The sequence below is a fragment of the Haliotis asinina genome, chromosome 8 (assembly GCF_037392515.1).
Source record: "Haliotis asinina isolate JCU_RB_2024 chromosome 8, JCU_Hal_asi_v2, whole genome shotgun sequence".
In the NCBI taxonomy this organism is placed as follows: Eukaryota; Metazoa; Mollusca; class Gastropoda; order Lepetellida; family Haliotidae; genus Haliotis; species Haliotis asinina.
In genome coordinates, this window is record NC_090287.1 from 24,087,380 (window position 1) to 24,107,228 (window position 19,849).

Sequence of the window (19,849 nt, forward strand, 5' to 3'; positions counted from 1 at the left end):
AATCTTTGCAGTTTCCAACTTAACCTGAAAATTAGAATGTTTTAAGAAAGACAATCAGGGACTGTAACTTTATTGATCAAATGGTAGGAAATTCTCCTTGGACAGTGAAGAAGAGGAAGTACTTACAGAACCAATGAGATCAGTTTAATCTCTTTATTGTTTTGAAGAATATAGTCGTCTGAGACAGAACTTGAGGATTCACTATTTGGAAATGCATTACTGAATCAATCCAACAAGTATTTAAAGATTACAAACCATTGATTGAGAATTGTTCAGATTGTTGTGCACACAGGATCTAAGGACAAAAAGCTTAAAATAAATCCTATCTAATCACCATGACTACTAAACAAGAGATTACAAACGCTTCCACATTCACAACTGAGAATGGGGATGATTATTTTGGAAAACTCAAAGTGATAGCAATGATGGAAGGTTCATCTAGTGCTTGGATATAGACACATAATGTTCTGTGTACAAATATTCTTCTATTTTATATGCCGTTGGTTTTATCAATATATTGGGATTCTTGTCAGATTTGCCGACGACTTGCCCACTTTATATCTTATGAGTTGATTTTATCTGAACATCAACAAAGGCAGGCCTTGATTATTCCCTTTAATGAAATCTATGGTAAACGGTGCACTTAACTGCTAAAATTTTTGAATTAAGATAGGTAAGTGAGCTAGTTTTAACAATGATTTAAATATAACTGGAATTATTTCACCTGTAGTAACTAATAAACAACATGGTCAATTCCGTGAATATACCACTTATTCAACACAAAGAATTTTCTACATTTCATCTTCTTTTGGTCTGATTTTATCTTCAAAATGTTGAATCAAATGTTGAATCAAAGAATAAAGGAAGATGGAATCCAGAAATTCTTTATGTTCATCAAATAGCCCCTTCTAAAATGCCAATCAAGCATTTTCTTCTTTCTGATTGTTAAAGACATTGTATATCCAGAGAAATTATCCCATTGTTCACATTACCAAATCACAAATGCCACTCAAAGAAGTCTAAAAGCTGATTGTTAAGAAAATCTGAAAACCATGCCAGGCTTAAGAGATTACCATCTTGTCGAAGGCTATGAGCATGTAGATACTGCTTGAGAATTTTAATCAATGAGCATCTTGGATTAAAACTCCTTGGGAAGGAAAACTCAATGTTATGCATGTTTCCGACATTTACTACTTGATTAAACCCACAATCCATGTGATAGCATCCCAACTTTGCACAGGACATACTGGCGCTTTAGACAGGACATACTGGCGCTTTAGACAGGACATACTGGCGCTTTAGATAACTTGGCCACCTGCACCCCTCAAAGTAAACAGACATGGAAACAGACATTTTTTTTAAATTTTAAGGGTTCTTAAATTTTTCATTTACACTGATTTAATTAGTTTTGACAGATGATTCTTTTCTTTCATAAATATATAACACAATAGTTTCTCTAAGTTAGTATGCTTGTTGATAAAAGAGTTATTAAAAATGTCTTAGCATGATAGTCAAGAATTTCAACAAAAGTGTTTTGATAATTGATACTTACAGTTCACTATCATTTTACCACTTTGAAAAATACTAAAGACAGATCTCCTTAACCCCCAAACCTTTCCACGAACACAGAAGTCGGTTATGTGTACATAACCTTTTAAACAAACGATCCAGATATAGTTCACAACTATCTTAAGCTTCATTCACAAATCACCATCGTAATAACACGTACCTCAATATCGCCATATTCCCTCCAGCATCTCAAAAACAGAAACCATATTCCCTCAACTTTCAGACCACTCACACAAGAATAACATATTGACGTAAGTTGTGTGAAACCAGCTCAGTCGATGGCAAATCGGCCTTATACTCCACACAGGGTCAACAGCACATAGAGCCCCAACTGATCTAGCAGAATGGGGCTTAAACACAATCTACTATAAATATTCCAAATATTACAAAAGCTGGATACTTATCTTTCATCAGCTTAACCAGCTTGCAGGAAATACTCATTGTTAGTTTTGGGGGATTTCATTTTTGAGATGCTTAGCGAGATGCTTTTTGACTTGTGGCTAAAACTTTTTCAGCATGTTAAACTATGATAATAGCGTATCTGTCTGGAGTTCATGATTTTCTAGAAAAGCACACATATAAACACTGGTCAAATCCTATTTCACTGCTCAGACTTGTCAAGTAATTTCCCGTAGATTTCATATATGTCTTAAAGCAATTAGGAAATCTTCATTTTAGTTTTTTAGTATTGTTTATCATACAATCACTTTTAAGGACTAAGTTCTTAAAGCTGGAATGAATTTGTATGGAAATAGGTTCATTTTTCAAAACTATCCGGCATTTTCTCACAATATCAATACAGGAAAATGTACTAAAAGCCAGGAAATAATACCCTGACAAAACCACAGGAAGCTCCCTCTTACCAGCTACAGATGTTGTGGTCAAACAATAGTATTACGCTTTATTATTTCATTACTGGGAATACTTCTGAGTAAATAAGAAAAGTAGAAACTTATATCCTGGAAGGAAGGAAACATAGGAAAGATGTCTCTGATAGGTTCACGCATCCTTTTCCAGCCAATCAGAGAGAGGAGCAGAAACGAAGTAACTACAGAACATACAACATGTGCACTCTTTTATGATATTACCATAAACTTTACATTATCACAATTGCATGTCATTTAAGAAATAGTTCTTAGGGTTTATATTTTATCAGTACAAATAGTCAATACTAAATATCTGTTCTTTATTAACTTACTTAAATTTTTTAACATAACTCCATGAAGATTGAGTGTATGAATTCGTATCTACATCCCCATCTTGTGATATACAACTATCCAAGGATAATCTTGATTCTCCCATGTAATGATTTAGGCATAGACTGATGGCCCTAACGCTATCCAACTATGTTCAATCTTAGTGGAGCAGTAGGCTAGTCCAGTGGTTAAAGCATTTGCTCTTCACATCAAAGATTCAGGTTCAATTCCCCACATGTGTACAATGGAGCAATTTATGGTGTTCCCAGATAGTATATTGCTAAAAGCACTGTAAAACCCATCCACTTACTAACCCACTCTATCGTAGTGTACTGACACACTGCATGTATATATACCTGCACTAATTTCCATAAACAATGTGGACATGTTCAAACATACTGATGAAGATATTGCAGTTATATTGCATCCAGTATTTTCTGAACAGAAATGTCATCAGCTGGCTTTTGGTAGGATGCAGTGCTACTGTCTACTATCTATTACTATCTTATCAGACATAGTGTTGCTTCAAAGTGAGTGAGTATTTACCGAAGAAAATCATCAAAAATGCCAATTCAACCTATAAAGTTGAAAAAAAAATTAGATGAAAAAATGCCCGTGAAATCAGAATTCAAATGATTCACTAATTTTCCCCCAGCACTGGAGGAAAAAATGGTTTCAAAAGCTATGCTGCACTGCGCTCAAAACGAACCAGGATTGCAGAGCCTGAAACAGTATGACATTGTGAGACGTAGTCTTATCTTGGTTGTGTACAAAAACAAGTAACTAACCTGCTCATTACATAAAAAAATACATGTTGATTGTGATAAGCAGACTCTGTCACAGAGAAAACTCAATGTCTGGTTTATCGACACTTGTATGTCTGCCTGCCTATCATTATAATGACAATATGCAATGCACAACTTCAATCATTGACCACACGCAATTTGAAATTAGCTTATATGCCATAAACAAATGAGCCAGTGGATAATGAAAAGGCTTCATCACACTTGCATGCACACCTACCAGCTCTGAGTGGGTTTGGTACTGTGGCTGCTTTGTTTCGAGGGAGGTAAATCCAAGTACAAAATACCACACATTTGATTAGCAATTATATGCTTATAACTTTGTTTATTTTTTTTTTCTTAATCAGTAAAGCATTTTATATTATGATGAATCAGTGATGACTGTGTTTTAATTATGTTTGATCGTTTGGTTGCATGTGACCTTTAAGTAATACGACACTACAGAGTACACTGAATGATAATGCCGACACAATGCTATGCCGAGTTGATATCCATCGATACAATATTGTGTTCATGATGTCATTGAGATGCTGATGATTTTGTGTTTCAAATAAGGATAATACTGTGATTGGGATATGTTCAGGAAAATGCTGTGTCCATGATGAAGTGTTCAGGATGATAATATATCTGGGATGATGTGTCCATTATGGTATTGTGTTCGGGATGATGTGTCCAGGATGATATTGTGTCTGGGATGATGTGTCCAGGATGGTATTGTGTCTGGGATGATGTGTCCAGGATGATGTGTCCAGGATGGTATTGTGTCTGGGATGATGTGTCCAGGATGGTATTGTGTCCAGGATGATGTGTCCAGGATGATATTGTGTCTGGGATGATGTGTCCAGGATGATATTGTGTCTGGGATGATGTGTCCAGGATGGTATTGTGTGCAGGATGACAATGTGTCCAGGATGATATTGTGTCTGGGATGATATTGTGCCCAGGATGATAGTGTGTCCAGGATGGTATTGTGCTCGGGATGATGTGTCCAGGATGATAATGTGTCCAGGATGATGTGTTCAGGATGGTATTCTATCCAGGATGATGTGTCCAGGATGATAGTGTGTCTGGGATGATGTGTCCAGGATGATATGTGTCTGGGATGATGTGTTCAGGATGGTATTCTATCCAGGATGATGTGTCCAGGATGATATTGTGTCTGGGATGATGTGTTCAGGATGGTATTCTATCCAGGATGATGTGTCCAGGATGATAGTGTGTCTGGGATGATGTGTCAAGGATGATAATGCATCTGGGATGATGTGTTCAGGATGATATTCTGTGAATGATGATAACATGTTTATGATCCTATTGTGTTTATGATGATGGCAACTGTACCTATCTTGCTCCACCCACAAAAGACAAACCTCACCTTCATGTTTACTGGAACATAGCTCTGGACGGTGTACTAAGTGGCCTGAAATGAAAAGAAAAAACAAAGATAAAAGACCAGATACTCAGGTCTTCTTTGTCATATCAAACACTGGTCTTTCTGTTGCTGTCTCTTCTTTCTCTGAGTCTCCCTTCTCTCTCTTTCAAAATAAATACTAAAATTTTCTGATAAAATACTGAAACACTTTTTAAATTACATTTTAGACACACATGTCTAAACCAATTCTGAGATCTTAGATTTACATACAGTAAACATAAAAAACTCAATATATAATGCATATAAAAAAATTTGCTGATAATGAACATATGCACAAAATGAACTTTTGGGGTCAGCTGAGATATCACTTTTGTGTGAGAACAGACGATATCTCGAAGGAGATATTGTTTTGACAGTAGATTTTGCACAATGCCTTGAGAATGCCATGATGTCATGAACTTTATTATCCACATGGTCAACGTATAGGTAGCGCATATTCGTACATCACACGAGTGTCGTATCAGGTCGACCTGTGTCGTAACGACTTGACCTGAGATTCTAACGATTTGATTGGATAACCGATGACCTCTCAATTATGTCACGTTGTGATGGAACTACATTTCGATTCATAAAAAACATGTGAATTCATTCATTCTACAACCTGTATGCATTGTGGGAATTTAAACATTGCAGTGGCACTTTGTACAGTTTACTTTGAGAGGCTGTTTGAGGCAGTGACAACTGACATGCATTGGGACGTCGGTTACCAAGGGGCAAGACATAATGATGTCATTACAGTGTGATGTCATGCTAAAAAGTGTTCTACAGTACACAATTCTTCCAAAATCTATTTATGAAACTAGAGTCAGTTTGAAACCATGAAAATAACAGCAAATGGGATGATAAATAGAATCTCACCCTCATGTGTACTGATATCAACACTCCTTGATGAAGGTAAAAATATCCTTGGCAAGCCTCAGATATTTGTTACTTTGTTTGATTCTCTATATAGAAATACATCTTAGTCATTTATGGATTAACGAAACAGAAACTGAGTGTAAGGCGTAGCTAAATCCTCTGGATTGAAATACCAATTTGAAGCCAAGGAGAAAAGATTCTATTTGTGGAGAATGGATTTGCTTGAATGTAAAAAAGAAAAGTTTTTAAGTAACTTTTTACGTTTAGAATTAAATCGGAACCAAACATCAAATACCACCAGACTTTACATAAAGGAAATCATTACACATGTACTTGATGTGCATGTACTTAGTATTTTATGAATGCTTCAGTCACTTTGCTGAACAGACAATACCCTGAAGTGCACACAACTGCATCATTTGTGATCCTGATAACACTTGATGAGATTACTTGTAATTTCATTAGTTTATTCAGAAATAAGGATGAACGGTATCCAATATCCTACAATCCTTCTCACAAATCTCCTATTAGTAACAACCTGCTCTTTTCTACCATTTATTCATATCAAAATGCCTATCGTTATTATTTCATCATGCTATGACAAGCAAGAATGTCTACTTAACAACAAATTATAAACAGTAATGTACTCTTCAAAACTTTACTGATATATTTAAAAACATGCCTGTGGAAAAGGTCTGTGAAATCCTATCATGTTTTATACAGAGCAACTAAATTCTTACTTCCCTGTCAGCATTATCAAATATTTATTCAACATACATGGCAATACCTTGTAGCTCCTCTAACATGATAAAGTCAGTGTCTGGCCACACATTGAGATTTGTACTCTGTGACCTATGTGGAGTGATGTTGAGGGTATAGGTATGCTGCAGATGGAAAAGTTGGAGCACCTGATACATGTGTTTTTATGTCCCAGAGTTTTGTAGTTTTTCAGTAAGAAAGGAATCATATGGAATGCTGAGTTATGTATGGACATCATAACCCCATTACATGTACTGTAAAATCAGTAGTTGTCAGGGAATCACTATCTACTGATGTAAGTAGCATGGTGTCACTCGTGTAGTTTTCAAGTGGAATTTCAGTACTGTTTTCTTAAATCATTTATGCTTCCTCATCAAGCAGAGAAGCATGAGGGAGCCTTTAACATAACTACAGATGTTAAAATGTTGTTTTTTTTAAAAAATGCTGCATGTCTAAATGTTGACATGTGTGAGAAGGTTGAATGTGAAATCAAACACAGGATCAGCTGTTCCTAGCAGCAAAGGGACACAGCTCTATATGACTAATTTCTGCACCTGTAGGGTCACATGTACCCTCCAACAGTCAAAAGTAATTCCTGTATACCTACTCTCCGACTCAACCGGTAGTACATGTGATGATGCACTGATCACTGACAGCTTTGTTCTTCTAGGATGAATGTGTAATTACCAACAATATTCAAATTTTAGAAATTTCAGGCTGGTTACTTGGATGCAGTCACCTGAGACTTCATTTGATTCGATCAGGCTGCTCATGACAGTTTTACGAAGGCGACTACTCTCCAGGGCCATCTACAGCATGATCATGAGTCATGTTTAAAGTTGGAAATGAACTGATCACCATGATCTTAAGGAGTGAGTGAGTGAGTATGGTTTAACACTGCTTTTCGCAATATCGAGGTGGGGGGACACCAGAAATGGGCTTCACACATTGTATCCATTGAAACAGATGTTTATGTCAGTTTAATGTGGAGAGGCATCCCCAAGTGGTGCAGTTGAAAGATAACTACACCCAAGTCAAACCCTCAGGTATGGTGCTGATAACAAGAATCTTAACTGAGGAAATCCCTGAACCACTGGATCCTGACAAGGCTAAGGGAAGGAACTCTACACAAGTTAAGAGGAGGAGGGCAGGTTCCTAAACATGCAACTGTAAGCACCTTCTTTTTGTATCTACTGTATATATACTGATAAAAGATCAAATATATTACTCCTTCACTGCAAGTTTGAATCTTGGCAGGACTACCTGCATGAACAAATTTAGTTACTGTTCAATAATGAAAATTATTAGTGATTAGAAAATATTCTTGAACTTGAAACAAATATTATGTTAAAAATGACCCACAAAATTTTCTTTGATGTCAAATGATCTTGTTTAGAATCAAGACATTGCCAATTATAGAACAACTCTTCATGATTCTTATATTTTTCTAAAGTGACCCTCACATGCTGAGGAATTTGCCGCAGCAAACACCTGCTGTATTCAGTGTCAGCAATGGCATCTTACAGACTGCTGGCATTATCCGACACCACCATCATGATCAATACCACATACACCTTCAATCTTCCCAACACCTGGGAGAATTTTAAACACATTTTTGAACTTTCTAAAATCGAGAATCTTGCTTTTTTGCATTTTTGTTTAAAGAGGTAAAGAGAAGAATTGTATGGTTTGAGGAAGCTTGTTGTTTTTAACAAAGGACATTTCGGAGCACACTGAAGTTCAAGTTCTCAGATGCAATGCTTGGCATTTAAACAATATCTTCACCTTTTTATTTCACGGTGTTCAACAGGAAAATTGGGCTTAAAATAAATGGGCGTATGAACCCACTGGCACTTATTTCTTTTCTAGACAACACTTTTTAACATTTTCGAGTATTTGGAAATAGAAAAAGACAAAAACAACTTTGGCACACGAAGAACTGAAATTGTTTGCTGGCTGACAACATGCCAACATGGCATGGCCATGCACACCTCCTCCTTTAAGGAATAAACATTATGATAAACATTCTTGGAATACATTCACTAAAGCTCTGAACTGTCCAAATGAAGACTTTAAAATAAAAATTATTGACACAAAATTGGTTTGCTGTATAGCATCGCAGTCAGCAATATTTAAGCTACAAGGTGGCAGTTTGTAAATAATCAAGTCTGGAGCAGATAATAAAGTGATCAACAGCATGAGCATTGACCTACGCAAATGGAATATGATGACATGTGTCAACTAAGTCAGCAAGCCTGACCACCTGATCCTGTTATTTGCCTCTTATGACAAATTTTGTTTAAGTCATGGTCAACCTAACTGGACACAGACGTTGTTACAGTTTCTCCAAAGTCTCCAAACTGCATATCATGGACCTTTTAATTACAACTCATCTCAGAGACTGGACACTTTAACTGGAACCCATATGGGGAACTTGACCCTTCAACTAGAACTCATCTGGGAAACTGGACCCTTTAACTGGAACCCGTCTGAAAAAAATGGACCCTTTAACTAAAACTCATCTGGGGAACTGGACCCTTTAACTAAAACTCATCTGGGAAATTGGACCCTTTAACTGGAACCCGTCTGTTGATCATGGCCTGAGAAACATTAACCAATGCTTTAAAAAAACTGGTCTTGTACATATTGATGTCAGTCTGAGCAAATCTGAATCAAGCCCTACTGGTCTGCCACTTCAAGTTTATAAGCAATATAGGTAATCTCATCTAAATGTCTTTTCATGTCAGGTATATCAACAAGAGTCTTGCTGAAACAAAATAAAAATTGAGCCAAAAAAGTATATTAAATGGAATGCAGTCTATAAGCAGAGTTTTCAATGATTTTGGTATCATATATGGCAGTTACAATAGGCCCCTGAGGCTCACTGAACACCCACGACAAGACCAGATCTTGATCCCCATGAGACTAGATCCTCTGAATCTACAAGCACCTACCTGTTTAAGGTGAAACCTTTTATATTCCATTAAGCAGTCTTTCAGTTATCGCCACACACTTCACCAAATCCACAAATACTGACATGCACCCGATGATCAAACAAGTCCATTACTTAAAAACTGTCAATTCTCAATTAAACCAACAGTCACTTTCTTCTGAGTCCAGTATGTCCAACTCACTGATAAAATCTTCCATAAAAGTAACATAAACACATATCACAATGAAAATCCTGAACTCTGTAAAGTGTCATGAACACATACAGAATGATAGATATAAACAAAATCACATTTTCCAATTCAAAAGTTAGATCATGCACACCGTCAAAGTACAAATTATATCCAAGGAGGAAATCAACTCTGTCAAGTTTCAATGAAAATGTCCACACTCTACCAAGTGTATCCTTTCTAAGCTTGATTCCATCATTCACACCGACTGCCTAAAGTATGCATGAACCTCCATGATAGTAAATAATTCCAGTCTAACCTTGCCCTTCGTCTGGTCAAACGAGGTCTCCTACGTAATACTTAATGACCTTTTATAGACATATTTGTCCACTACAAACAGCAGAGGTAATGAACTTGGACCCATAATTAGAGCAAACACTTGCTGAGCACGTTCAAATTAATGAATTACTGTTTTTCATTTTATTGACATTTAGAGTGTAAACTTTGTTGAACACACTAATGCTGATCAACTGAATGTAAATTCAAATAACATTTTTTTAAAACTGAAGTTACAATGACGTCAATGGCGCCATATGGATGTAAATGAAAACAGCTGCACCTCAACTGATTGAATCCCTGCCAACTGACCAAGATTTATATTAGCTAACTATTGTGAAAATATGTACTGTTTTAATTTCTTTCACAGCTGGTGCTACGACACACAAAGTATCTGTAAAAAAGTCAGATTCTGCAAATATTTTGTATCAACATGTGACCTCAATTTGCATATCCTTGAGTTTTTATGTTGTTCAATGATCAAAGTCCCTTACGGATTTTTGAGGATGAAGGTGATGTATAATAAAGTCCCATTTCATCCAATGGAATACTGAACTCTTTATTACAGAATCATTCCAATAAAAGTGAACTCTTTATTGCAGAATCATTCCAATAAAAGGTAACATTGCAAAACATTCAATCACACAGTCTTGGTTAGATATGTTGAGAAATACATATTGTATCAGATAATAAAGTCAGTAACTTGATCACTTAGTAACTTATCACTTAGTAGTAACATGTGCACAAATTAGCACAATAGCATTTAGGTTAGAACACATAGACCAATCTGATGAACAAAAATGAGTGAGTGAGTGAGTGAGTGAGTGAGTGAGTTTAGTTTTACGCCGCACTCAGCAATATTCCAGCTCTATGGCGATGGTCTGTAAATAATCGAGTCTGGACCAGACAATCCAGTGATCAACAACATAAGCATTGATCTGCACAATTGGAAACCGATGACATGTGTCAACCAAGTCAGCGAGGCTGACCACCTATGGCAAGCATGGGTTGCTGAAGGCCTATTCTACCCTGGGACCTTCACGGGTCACAACAAAAATGAAGAATTTAACAATACCAGAGATTTCATGTGCAATCACAAGTACAACACACGCTTTAATTATGAACTTTGTAAATGGCATTGTGTATTCATTGTATATTCATTCATGTGTTTATCTCAAATTGAAAAATTATAAGAAAAATCCCACCTGCCAGTGAGCATAGTTTAATGCCATTTTTACACCTTTTCAAGCAATATTTAGGTGGGGAGACACCAGAACCTCTACCTATGCAGAGCATTGAACCCAGATCTTTGACATGACAAATGAACGCTTAAACCACAGGGCTATTCTACCACAACTCCAAATGGAATTAAACATATTGCTACTAACAAATATACACTCCAAATGATTCCATGACACAATTTATGGAGCCATTGCCATTATTCCCTGCTGTGAATTTGTACAAATATTGTTAGAAGCAGAAGAAAATCCAATTCACTCACTCACTCAGTAATCTATTGATGGTCTTATTTCATCAGAGCACACATCACACATGTAGGATTAATTTCAAGTATGAAAGTATGAAAACATGACATCACATATTTTGTACCTCTTTGTATTCTGTATTCAAATTAAGTAAGCAGACTTTGAGAGATTCTGTTCTTAGTCAGAGTTATGATATCTAAAAAAAACACATGTAAACATTACAATAATTAACACTTCAGCATGCACATGGGCAGCTGATTATCATCATGTTTATTTGTTTACTTGCAATATTTGATGAAGATGCACATATAACACCTGCTAATGGTTTAATTTGAACAATTAAATCAATTCAAGGAGGACAACACCTCCAAATATTTCATTGAACGGGTCCAACACTGATGCCGACATTGGATTCCCACCTGTGCAACCACGCTCAGATCCAGATAGCACTTTACTGTGAACTGACAGAAACATTTCCTTCACAAAAACACTGAGGTTTTTCTTTCAAACTGACACTTCATTTTGCAAAATGAACATTAAACGTAAGAAGAAAGCATCACTATTATATCAAAAATGCAAGTTGTTATTTGTGAACCATAAAATGTCTCCAGCTATTTAGTCCAAAGACATGTATTTTCATGTTTCCAAACACTTTCTGGGCAATATTTATTGAATTGAGCATATTTAGGGTTTATCATCATTAAATCAATTAATTAACAGGCAAATGTTTTATCAATATTGAATGCTAGGTTTAAGCCATATTTAAGAATTAATTTAAATCCTTTCTTTTGGTTTTGAGAAAGCTTCTAGTGCTGCTACTGACAGTATTTCATAGTTTATATGAAAGTAATAACATATATATATAATAATACCTTAAACCATTATAGCTTTTTTAGTACTTTTCCAAGGTTAATTACTATCCTTGCTGCATTCATCAGAAACCAGTTAAAATCAGTGTATATAGGATATTTATCAGCACTAAGAGTATTGAAATCAAAACAGATCTATCATTTTCTTAAGATGCCAAAAGCATCAAAATGAAACAAATACGGCCTCTCTAATATGTTCTTATACATATTCCCTTTGTAGATACACAAAAAGTAAGAGGCAAACTATGAACACTGAGAGATATACTCATGGAAACAAATAAGGGAACACATGGAAGTACAAGTGTTCCTTAATTTATTTCCAGAATTTCATCCACAGAGCTATACATACTTAGTGAGGAAACATGGAAAAGAATTAAGGAACACCTGTACTATCATACATTCCCTAGTTTGTTTCCATGAGCATATCATCATTAATAATGCATTAGAAATATGACTCAAACATTTTAATCCAAATAAGATGATGTTCAATCAAACAGAGAATCATAATTTCTTTGGAAAAATAAAGCGTAGACTTTTCAAAGAACAAGATATAATTCGGCCAGACCTGAAGATTTCATAATAACAAAGCTGTATTATTGTTGTGACAGCATCTCTCGCACACTGACGGTCTTTGTAACGAAGCAAAGGGTTTGAATGCCTCTCCTGGAAACACTAGCTTGTTTGACAGTGACACAAAATATTCAACAGTTAACACATTGATCACAAATACTGAAGATTCTTATCTGTCCCTGTAGCCTGTGTTATGATATGCAGGCTGCTTCTAGCATCTGAACTTGAATTTACGATGAATATGAAAAAGTCTTTGTCTTTTGTATGCACACTTTCACATGGCATCTTCGAAAACATCTTCAGTCAATTCACATTTGAATAAATATATTGTGTCCAAGTTTTTTCTCTTAAATTTAATTTTAGATCAACTGATTTGAAATAATTATAGTGTTCTATTTGTTTGTTGGTTCTGGTTTACAACATTTAGGGTTTTAGTTACACTTTCACAAAGCTTTAAGGATGAAATTTCCAAAGTTGATGTCCAGCATCATTCTCTTGACACACAGCATGCACCTGCAACAAATTACATGCATGCCTTTGCATGTGTTTGGACACCACCGGTGGGGGCAGGACATGGTCACACTTCCTGAAGAAGCTAAGAAAACTCCATCATTTCAGCTGACTAGAGTTCATCTGTTTCTTTCCGTCCACATAGTATACAGAGATCGTTGTTTAATAACTATGGTAAATCAGTGAAGGCATCCATCTAATGACAACGGTGAATTGATCATGGCCATGGTATATAGAGATTTATGTCTAACGACAATGGTAAATCAACCAAGGCCAAGGTATATAGAATATATTTATCTAATGACAATGGTAAATTGATCATGGCCATGGTATACAGAGATTTATGTCTAAGGACAATGGTAAATCAACCAAGGCCAAGGTATAGGGGAATATTTATCTAATGACAATGGTAAATTGGTCAAGGTCATGCTATATGGAAACATTTATCTCACGATAATTTAATGACTAAATTAGTCAAGGGAAAATGTTTCAAAAACATATTTTAGGTATCATATGCACATTACAAGTACTGTGTTTGATCATATTCTCTAATGATGAAGGCAATATTTCCAACAATGTTAATGCATGACAATGAAAAACTAAACACAAAGTCACAACAAGACATGGAGTGACTTATTTGGAAGCAGACATTTTTACATGTAAGTCTATTTCAGCAACATCATAAATGAATTTACACACAGAAAAAATAAATACTCCAAAGATGTGTTTTTCAAAGTGAAATTCAGTTTGTGTATAAAATACCTTAACTTTATTCACAAAATTCATTTTTTACTTTGAATAACTCTATTTTTCTGTATCGGTGGCTTCATTAAGGATACTTGGGACAGCATTTTAGCCACATCCCAATCTGACAGTCTAGTGACTGAGGAAAGTCTGAAGTGGTTATGATGATGATGATGATGATGATGATGATGATGATGATAAAGTTACTGCTATGGTGAAACAATATTTCAACACAATATGCAATTTAAGGTTGTAATGATGCATCAAACTATTCAATGCATTGCAATTGTTGGGTCTCTGTTCGCAATTAATCAATGGTAGAAATGAAAACATTGATAATTTAAGTGAATATTGATTGCTTAGTAATTGGCTTCCTTTGATAAATATGCAATGCAAAATACAGGAAGAACCAGATTAGTTCACTTTGATTAAGAGTTATCTGCCCCTGTTACCTCTTACACATGATCTGAATTTCAGGTTTCTTGTCAATAAGAGGCTGAAACTAGTTCAGCTTGTATTTTTTTCCCATAAACTTAACATTCATTTGGGAAATGACTTCAGATAAGACAATTTAAGGAGAAAAAACTATTACAATTGTTGAACGCAACTGACTATCACTATGGCAATAGTATGTTGCAACAGACTATCACTATCACGACAGTTGTTCCCCCTTCAACAGTCACCCCTTATAGACTGCAGTAGACTGACACCTGGAAAAATTTGGTAGCTATGAAATTATTCTATATACACATATATTAGTATATTATCATGAATGTTTATGTCTAATGTGTCCATAACATCAAGGTTAAAATTCCATTCAAAATCAAGATTTCATTTTTTAAAGAAAATAAAAATTGACTGAAAGTATTACAATTTCATAAAAACAACATGGTCGAACAAGATCAGTGCCCTAAACTGACTTCAACGTGACAAAAAAACATTCCTCCCAACAGTGATCAAAAGAGAGCATTGCAACGTTGTTGTGTGGGCTGGTTCAAGGTGTAAACAAATGACTAAGATAAACAAGCCTAAAAAACCTTTAAGTTGTCTGAACAAGTTTTTATCATCCTCAAAAAGTAATCAACCTGTTGTGTTTAGAAATGGCAGACATGGAAAACATTATGTCCATAAGCGGAGCATGGTCACTTGAGACACTAATCCGTGTTGGGACTGTCAAACATACTTGTGTATTTGCCATAGCATCTAAAGCAGAGTGGCCTCCACCAGTATTTATACATGAGGTTTATGGACAATTTTAATTCAATCTCTGTAAATTCACCAGTTTGTCGAGAGCTTTTTTCAAGGAGCCTTTTCTGCTAACAAGTGACAATGTTTCAATGTTTTCTGAATCGACATTGAGAAAATTCAACATTTAGCATTGTTGAAAGTGTTTCTTAAAGGCAAATTCTAAAATTCAAAGTGGAAAATGACAAGGTGTAGTTTTAACATCAAACAATTACATAACCTTGAATTAACAATCTTTTTCAGTCATTTTCTTTATTTTCAGGGAAAGTTTCTTATGCTTGGGTTCACATTTATACATAAACTGTGAATATGCTGGATCAATTAAACAAACATTCTTCAAACTGACATTTGCAATAACACATTACTCACAGTTTGATATTTATAGTAGTTGCAGTTAGTGGAAGCTGGTTCAGGTAAGTTCCATGTAACAAATCAGATATTTGTAATAATGAGGTTTATACAAAAGTCTTTCTTATTGCAGTTGATCCATCTGTTGAATGCGCAGAAGATCTGTGATTTCAAACAAGTCAATAGCAGACCAACTCCCAGGATTACATGCTCTTTAAACAAGTGTTTTGTGAAATATGCTGAACAGCAAAAGAAATGCAACTGTTTTTTTTGTCATGTTTTTCAATAAAAGACATAGACATGAATGTTTACATATTGATGGCTCCATCAGGAATAAAAACTTTGATAGAAATCATGACAAAATCTGAATTTTAAAATTAATCTCACACATTACAGTTTGCATGAAGGTCTTATCTTTCTTCATGGACAGCTACATGAACACTGTCTTGTTCACAGACATCAATTCTAAAAAAATGAATAAAAAAAAATCAAATCAAATCCATTGGGGGGATGACAAGATGACTTATGATGTCTCTATCTTGACTGAGCATACTGATCATGATAAAAGAAGAGAAAAACAGGTCTGGCTATTCATTCATTCAAAACTGGCAACCGCTGTGTGAGTTTTCTGCATGCTTACCACAACAATGAGCATATTCAAGCAGCATTCAGTTGACAGTAAACCACTGTGGACAGATAATGTAAGGGTCTACAACTACAGTTATATATCTGTCTGAACTGCAAACCTTCATCAATACAATACTACACGTGACCACTATCAGTACAACACTACACATGACCATTATCAATACAACACTACAAACTACAACCATCCATACAACACTATAAACTACAACTATCAATACAACACTACCACTATCAATACAACACTGCACATGACCATTATCTGTGACACTACACATCACCACAATCAACACAACACTACACATGACCACTATCAATACAATACAACAAACTAATACTATCAATAGAACACTACACACAACGACTATCAATACAACACTGCACATGACCACTATCAATACAACACTGCACGTGACCACTATCAATAGAACACTACACATGACCACTATCAATAGAACACTACACATGACCACTATCAATACAACACTGCACATGACCACTATTGATACAACACTGCACATGACCACTACCAATAGAACACTACACATTGACCACTATCAGAACAACACTACACATGACCACTATCAAAACAACTACACATAACTACACACTACCACTATCAATACAACACATTACCACTACCAACAATATCAATAAAACACTACACACTATCAATACAACACCACACATGACCACTATCCATAGAACACTACCCATGACCACTATCAATACAACACTACATGTGACCACAATCAGTACATCACTAAAATGACCACCATCAGCACAACACTATACCTGATCACTATCAATACAGCACTATCACAATCAATGCAACACTACACACTACCACTATCAATGCACACTACCAATATGAATACAAACTACACACAGCCAATATCAAACAGAACCTAAATAGAGCTGCATAAAGAGAAACCGCCTTAGAATCTGCTCCTGTTGTTGTATATAGTACTACGCTAACAACAGTATCGAACTAGCTCATTTAAAAAACAAAACAATAACACTTATTAAATCAGAAGATAAAGCTAATCTGTTTTAACTTACACAGTCCTTTATTGTTGATTTAAGAATGCTAAATGTTTAATTGAAAAACCAAAGGCTAAACACTTAGCAGTCTTAAATCAATGATAAAGGACTACAGAAATAAAAACAGAATAGCTTTATCTTCATTCTAGAATGACTGATAAGCATTTTTAAGCCGGACTCTTTGGTGTGCAAGAACACTAGGCGTGAAGGAGCCTTCTTCCTGCAAACCGTTTTATATCATCCGCTTTAATGGACAGGTTGTGTGATGAAGAAAATAAGAATAACTCATAATTAATAAAAATAATTCATTTTCAACAACATAAATGCTTTATTTCAGGAACAAGTATGCTTGTATTTGGTGACAAGTATCATACAAAGATAAAAAAAACCCAGTTTATACTGTGAGCAAGTACAAATATTTGATTTTTCTCAAGCGAATTATTGATCTCCCCTTCTGTATGTCAATCAACTCATTCCAATTCAAGCTGTGAAGTCCTTAACTTTAGTCACCGCTAACTTTAATCATGGAAATGATTGTTGATAAGCAACCTACTATTCTGATTTTGGAAAAGACTTGACATGCCAGGTTTTATGAGGGAAACATGGACAATGGAAATGGAAGGACAGGGCATTACGGCTGGAATGAATGCAGTCAGGTTAGGACGTGTGGGCCGACGTATGCAGTGACGTCATGTGTCACTAGATCTAGACGCAGTTTGAAGCATGGCAAAACACAGACTGCACAGCTGATGAATTCTCCAGTTTTCAAAGTTTCTTCACTGGGATTAGGATCAAGAAATTCTTCTTCAAACCATTTTCCTTTTACTTCAAAAACATCAAAGATGCCGGCGAGGTAGAGATCACTGATATTCAACATGTTGGTTTACAAACAAAAGCATCAACGAGTTCATTATGTTCATGTGTGGTGAATCAGTCACGTTTTGATGATCTCTCAGCCAATCAGAATCAAGTATCACACAATACCATGCTAGAATGGTCATTAAAGACAATCTTTGTAAGATCTGGTATCGATATTGGAATATCCAAACAAAAACTTTTAGAATTATGAACTTTATAACTATTTGTCACCAGTAAATACACTGAAAACACAAACAAACATAAGCCCCGAAAGGTGAACTTCCACGAATTCTATTGTAAGTATGGCATAAACTCAATTTTAAATGAACAGAAACAAATTGAATTCTGATCCTAAATTTGCTGTTAGAAAACCACCACTACAGAACAGCACAGTGACATCAGGCAGATCTTGTGTGCATTGTCATTGACTCCATTGTTCACAACTACCAGAGACCTCCATGTGCCACTGGTTCATCAAACATGCGAGGCAAATTGCTAACGATGCAATTTATCTTGGTTCAATATCCACGTGGGCAACCTTGGTGGTTAATTGTAAACTCACACGGCCACTGTCAGACCGACAAACTTTACTTCAGAGAGCTAGAGTTTATTGTCGAAGTTGTTTGGACACAGGCTTTCAAGGATGGAAGTTGTGTCATTGCTACTTCATCACAATCAATCAATTAGTTGTTCATTTACAGATGATATTATCTTTGACAGGGCTAAAACAATGAGTTTGAGGACAATATAAAGTCACAATTCATAAAGCTATTTTTACATACCATTCATTTTTCAAGAGCTCTTTATAAAGTGATTAAAGCCCTTATGGGTGGGTGGGAGTGGAATAATTATGACCATTATACAAGTAACATGATGAGATGTTTCCCATCTTTGTGAGTGAGTGAGTGAGTGAGTGAGTGGGTAAGGGTTGGGTGAGTGAGGGAGGGTGGGAGCTTGTAGAGGCATTGAACCCATGATACATGGCTGTTTCAACAAAGGTGTATTTAACTCATTCCAAACACATTGTTTGTACACAATGTAAGACTCATATCTATCAGACACAATTTTATATTTTTTGTCTCCCACATGGTACTAAATGTTACAAATTTAGTATTAGGTGTAAGAGGCGACCAACGGGATTGGGTGATCAGGCTCGCTGACTTGGTTGACACATGTCATCGGTTCCCAATTGCGCAGATCAATGCTCATGTTGTTGATCACTGGATTTTCTGGTTCAGACTCGATTATTTACAGACCGCCGCCATATAGCTGGAATATTGCTGAGTGCGGCGTAAAACTAAACTCACTCACTCAGTAGTATTAGGCTGAAGGGAAAATAACATGGTTTAGTGACTGTAAGGCAGACAACATCTTCTTTCAGGGACTGTGAGGCAGACTCTACATGTACACATGGTAACAAAGACAAGAAGACAAAGTCATCAATATTCCCCACTATGGCAAAA

General features: G+C 35.7%; 1 protein-coding gene across 1 annotated transcript in view; it reads right to left on the bottom strand.

Moving 5' to 3' along the window:
• LOC137295159 (endoplasmic reticulum membrane-associated RNA degradation protein-like) overlaps nucleotides 1-19,849 on the bottom strand; it is a 98,909-nt gene that overhangs the window by 20,477 nt on the left and 58,583 nt on the right. Inside the window, exon 19 of the mRNA XM_067826481.1 lies at nucleotides 4,936-4,985. Coding sequence (XP_067682582.1) covers nucleotides 4,949-4,985 — 37 coding nt within the window. The 3' untranslated portion in view covers nucleotides 4,936-4,948. The remainder of the gene's footprint in view (nucleotides 1-4,935; nucleotides 4,986-19,849) is intronic.